The sequence below is a fragment of the Lipotes vexillifer genome, unplaced genomic scaffold (assembly GCF_000442215.2).
Source record: "Lipotes vexillifer unplaced genomic scaffold, Lipotes_vexillifer_v1.1 scaffold548, whole genome shotgun sequence".
Taxonomy (NCBI): Eukaryota; Metazoa; Chordata; class Mammalia; order Artiodactyla; family Lipotidae; genus Lipotes; species Lipotes vexillifer.
This window is the reverse complement of record NW_006789826.1, coordinates 1,145,698-1,151,697: the sequence shown is the minus strand read 5'-3', so window position 1 is coordinate 1,151,697 and position 6,000 is coordinate 1,145,698. Positions and strand designations below refer to the sequence as shown.

The 6,000-nt window shown below is 39.6% G+C and overlaps 1 protein-coding gene across 1 annotated transcript in view; it reads right to left on the bottom strand.

The window, feature by feature from the left end:
* The window catches only part of SUGCT (succinyl-CoA:glutarate-CoA transferase), a 295,796-nt gene that overhangs the window by 156,350 nt on the left and 133,446 nt on the right, over positions 1–6,000 (bottom strand). The window contains exon 10 of the mRNA XM_007462850.1: positions 3,357–3,452. Coding sequence (XP_007462912.1) covers positions 3,357–3,452 — 96 coding nt within the window. The remainder of the gene's footprint in view (positions 1–3,356; positions 3,453–6,000) is intronic.

Sequence of the window (6,000 nt, the reverse complement as noted above, 5' to 3'; positions counted from 1 at the left end):
CCCTACACTCAAACTCCTGAGGCTTCAGAGTGCTGTAAAGTCTCTTTACCTGTGAGGTACAAATGGCACTGCAGAATAGAGGTTGCAGTGTTTCCTTCCAGCAGACACCACCCAAAACTTTCAAGAGTTTTGTCCTATAAATAAGAGCACGAAGAAATGGGATGGTAAATGGAATAAGACATGCCCCAGAGTTGGGGGGTTAGGGTATGGGGGGGGGCGATGTCCAAGGCTGGGTTTTTTTAAAGTGAAGGACGTGATCATATATTTAACCACTGACAGATAATACAGGTGATGGAAGAGATCGAGTGCAGGAGCAATGCCTTTAAATCGGCAAAATGTGGAAAGGGACAGTTCATTCACTGTGATAGGAGGAAATGAAGTATGAGAGTTATGGTAGAAAAAAAATGCAGCAGTTCTCTTCTGGTTGCATCAATTTTTAGTGTCATATGAGACAAAGTCTTTGCCTAAGGATGAGGAGAGAGGAGGAAGAACTGAAGAGAGAGAAGATGTGAAATAATCATATTAGAGCGAGAGGATAAATATGTAGATAAATGTGGCAAGATTGCTGAGTAAGGCTGGGGAGAGACAACCATGAACATAACATGGTGGTTATGTTTCCCCCAGCCATATTCACTGCTTCAGTCAGGCACGGAATAGATGGACTATTAAATCCAATCAGCACTGGGATTTGCCAGTGGAATATAAATGACACGGTGCAGTCATCAATAATAAGAAAGTCTAGGTCTACAGTCTTATCATTGTGATGGGCAGCATCAACATCACCTGGAATCAGAATCGGCATCTTAACCGGATTTCCAAATGATTCATGTGCATGTTTAAGAGAAATAAGTGTGGGGAAGCCAACTGAAATAGGAAAAGATCATTAACAGCGATAGGAGGCTATGAGCAGCCAGGCTGTTGCTTTGGTCCTCGATGTGTATCATGTTAGTCATATATCTAAAGAGGGGTGGCCACACTGATAACTGCACATATACATAATAAGCAAAATATATTCTTTTTGAAGACCAGCTGCTTTCTCTGCACTCTCCTCTCCTGTCCCTAAAACACTCCTGTCTTTACAAATATAATTGTTTGAAGGGTTGAGAAACATTGAACTAATACCAATGCATTAAAAATATTAACATGAGCATTATGTAATGATCAATCCCTTGGGCTAGGTACTTCTCAGGGGCAAAACCCACTGATAATGGGAACAAAAGGAGCACTGAAATCAAAAATTCCTTTTAAAAATCTGAATTCTCAGAAAGGCCTCCACTAAGATGTTCAAGCAGCAAAATGCTTATCTCAATTCTGTATACTTTGTTTAATTTACTCATTTTCAAAAAGGTGGCAGCCAAAGAGGAGGGAGGAAAGAGCGCAAGTGGATAATCAACCCGAGAAGTTAAGAACTGCATGTATACAGGGACTTCCCTGGCAGTCCAGTGGTTAAGACTCCGTGCTTCCACTGCAGGGGGCACAGGTTCAATCCCAGTTGGGGAACTAAGATCCCACATGCTGCACAGAGCGGCCAAAAAAAAAAATTGCACGTATACAAAATAACACACAAATCAAGAAGCACTACTTTTCAAAAATTTTCATTTCATGTATTTGAGGTCGTTGATCCCCAGAATCCTTCAGAGTTCAATAAAATTGAGAAGGGAGAGGGATGGACTGGGAATTTGTGGTTCGTACATGCAAACTATTACATTTAGAATGGATAAACAAGGTCCTACTGTATAGCACGGGGAACTATATCCAACCTCCTGGGATAAATCATAATGGAAAAGAATATGAAAAAGAATGTCTATATGTGTAAAACTGAGTCACTCTGCTGTACAGCAGAGACTGGCACAACATTGTAAATCAACTCTGCTTCAATTAAAATATAAAAATAAAATGAAATTTTAAAAAATTGAAGAGAGTGAGGTGGCCACCGTAACTAATTCCTGAGACCATCAGAGTCTTCCATTATAGGCTTTCAGCCCAAAACTCAGACAACTCAAATGAGATGCAACGCTTTAATTATTGTAGAAAACTGAATTATAACTGCCCTGTAATTCACCCATAAGAATATTTCCCAAATCTATTTTTTAAAATTGAAAACAGACCAGGGTCTACAAACATATCTAGGCTCCATCTTGGTATACTAGCTTCATTCAAGCTAAATTTGCATTTGTTCCTTAATCACAGTGCTGAACCCGTTCTCCATCAAGAGGAAACAAATTAATTCTGGGCTTTTGAGGAAAGTCCCTAGTAGATCTTCTTTTATTTCTTACAGATTATAAAGCTGCAATCAACTAGATCAAATAAGCACAGTGGCCATTTTACGTAACTGGGGCAATTCAAGAAGGAAAAGTATATTTCTGTCTTCGATGAAAAGAAACACACACACATACACACACACACACACACACACAGAAGTCTCCCATATCTTCTACCTATAATAAAAATAGCCGATGATTCTAAATTTCTTTTCACCTCACAGTGAAATAATTGAGAGCACACCCAAGATGCCAGAGCTCTCGGTGTAAACACCCAGGAGGGATACTGAGGTCTACACAAAACATTTTTTAAAGACATTCCGTTTTTTAAAATAAGCAAAAAATAGACTATAAACGTTATACTTGAACATAGTGAATACCTCCCTATGTGACATGATTTGGAACTTTACTGTAAAGCCTCCCGACTCACAGATACTTTCTCCATACACATCAAAAACTGAAGCCTGAACTTCCAACATTTGAGATGAATTCCCATGGTTTCCAACGTTGTCCTCTGTTGAAAAGGTTGAAAAGGAGTTTTTGTTTTTATTTTTGAAAAGTCATAGTTTCTTCACATATTCATTCACACTAGCCAAAGTCAAGAATTTCTGAGGACAAGTTTAGACACTTAATAAAGAACAGCAGTTCCTGAACCATCTGCTTTGCTCAAGAATTGAAGATCTGTCACACGCAAATTTTCATTTTTCTCCAACCCTGTGAGAACATTATTGTCAGCTGGGGTAGGTAACATTTGGTTTTTAATTGACATGGCGAACAAACCAGGCTTTATAAAATGGGTACAATCAGTGTGTCTTTTGGGCGAAAAAAATAAAAGCAAACCATTATCTGAGTCTAAAAGTCACTCACTTTCAGCAAGTTCTTTTGATCCATTCAAGTGTCCTGTTACTAATCTTCTGATGAAGAAATGTGCAAAACACAGAATTTGAAGTGAATAACAGAACCTTGTTATAGTCAAACAAAGATATATGACAGAAAACCCTGAAAGTCTTTTTTTAAAAAGGAATCATCTCTCAAACTCATATCATACAGAACTGCAGATTCTAATAGACTGATCCTATATTGCTGTATTCTTACCTGGTAAGGAACAATACTTCCGTGAGCTGTGCCCCAGCGGCGCGCTTCCTCTTGGCCAATAAGATAATTTGCAGCGACGTGAGTCAAACATGCCACCTACCAGAAGAAGAAAAAAAAAGCTACTTTATCTATACACATAAACAGAAGGTTATAATAGGAATATTCTCATTTGATTTCACTTCATGTCATTGTAGAAGGAAAAAGGAGAGAGAAAAAATTGTCTTGCTTGGTTAGAAAATATGCAGGCAACCACACTTTCATCATACAAAGAAGGGAAGAGCAGTATTACATTATTGTGCGAGACTAAGTACTGAGTAACGGTCAACTGAGAAATAAAAACACAGAAACACTCAGCTCCTGAAAAGATCACCTGAAGGCAGAGGTTAACCCAACAGATGGAACCCTGGTCCAGCCTTTAGCATCGAAGCCATGGCAGAGTACATCAGCAACTAGTACATTCCCTTCCCCTTTTACTTTCCATCAAGATGACACAAAAAGAGCCTGCATCATCACTGAGCAGGTGAACTAGTCAGGAGCCACATTCCTCTGAACTTCTCATAACACGAAAAAATAATAATAATAAACCTCTATTTTGTTTAAGTCAGTTTAATCAAGTTTTCTGTTCCTTGTTGCCCAAAGCATTCTTACTGGCACAGAGGATCGAGATTACTTAACTTTTTTTAATTCATTAGTGAATCATTCTCATTTAAACAAAAATTACTGTACTTCTTTCAACTTGGTCCTAGGATCATATCCTCATTATTATACTTGTCTCAGCTTTCAAGAACTACAGATCTATTAAAGGGGTCATCTAAAACTGTAGGGTCAACCTCTGACTCTTGGAGTATTTCATATATAGATCTTAAAAACCTATAATAATTCAATTCCATACAAGGATAATGACTTGATTCCTGGTCATCTGCCAGAAAGGGCTTATGTCCCAATGACTATCCATGCCTCCAAGGGCCCAGAACTATGGAAAGGAGGTGACCAAATAACAACTTTCCATAGTTTCCAGATAAAAGCTTCTGGCCTCACAGCATCATCATGATCTAACAGCGCTGGCTTTTCTCATTCTATTATCATCAGATGCGATTAGGAATCTACCAAGCCAGCAAGTCAAACATCCCAAATGGAGACTGGCTCCTGGAGTGACTCAAGGGGTGACTTTTCAGGGCTTGGTGCTGCAACCTGTCCTTGTCTTCTACCTGGCGTGGCAGATGTGCCTCCTACAAGGGCCGTCAATGGGGCTCAGCCTGGATGAATCTCCTTGCAGCAGCAGCCATTCTCCTTTACTTTTTTCTTGGGATTTACACTCACTTTTATGTTCATTTACTGCTTTGTTGAAATTGGAACTGCCTTATGGCAGCTGGTTTGGCTATACTGCCCAGGTGGCAAAACTAATAAACTTTGAGTCATCCACTTCTGGACCTCCATCTGGTCTTGGGCATTTGAACCATGGAGCATTCCAGGGCTGCCTGGGGCTGCCTGGGGCTAATCATCGTTTCACAGATCACTTCTGTGTCTTTCAAAATGGAAAATCAAATCAACATTTTGTAGTAAAAATGTACTGGATGGGAAGTCCTGATTCATGGTTCCTAATTTCTGTCAACCTCTAGTTGTACAACTGTAGGTATTTAATTTAACTACATTGACCTTCAGACACTTTCTCTATAAAATCCTGGGCATTTGACCTAAACCCATTGTTTTCAGACTTTTTTTTAAAAAAAGCATAACTCCTGTATCAAACCAAATAATGCACGAACAATACATAAGAAGATAATACCCCACATGGTCTGGCTGAAGTAGAGGCAAGCCTACAACGCCACCCTAGGAAATGTGAACACAGACACAATTTGCAGATTAGTAAATGGTCTTAAATTTGCTTCCAGGGTCTATACTTCTGACTCTGTTCTTCTTCTTAACAATATACCAGATAAAAAGCTACCAGGGATGCAATAGTAGTTGTTTTCCCATGAAGGCTCTTCCTGAAACTGGGGAAATTTTCTCAAGTCTGAGGTTTTACTCTAAGAAAGGTGTTTCTTTGATTTAGCCATGTTGGCGAGGGGGGAATTGTCCCTTTCAAAAAGCCTAGTGAAAGTCACTCTCTAAGGAGCTCTGGTGCTACTGGAGGCCAATAATTCACATTAATAAAGGTAATTCTTTGCAAGCAAAAAGTCACAAGGGGCTTGGTATTTCCACTTTTCTAATTTCAAAGTCAAGTGATAGTCAATAGGCCAACAACAGCAAGGGCTGCAGGAAGTAGTGGGCTGACTGGATGGTTACAGGTTAATGTGTAGCTCCTAGGTTGATCTGAAATGGTTTCCAGGGGTGGGCATGGGCTGGATGCTAGGCTAAAGGTCAGCCTAGCTGCCTCATTTCTTGCCCACTACCTTATTCTTTCTTCTCAATTTTGACTTTGGTGTTTCTGACCCTGCCTTGAAAAGCCGTCTTTGACAACGGTTGAATAAAAACAGCCCCATTTAGAGTAAGTCTGAATGAAGGGTCAGAATTCATCTCACAGACTGTTTTCCAAATGGAAGCTCATACCCATTTTCTCCACACAACGGTAGCTCATGAAAACAAAAAGCATTTCAGAACTAGCAGGCTCCCACTGGGCAGGAGGGTTAAATAAGAATTTACG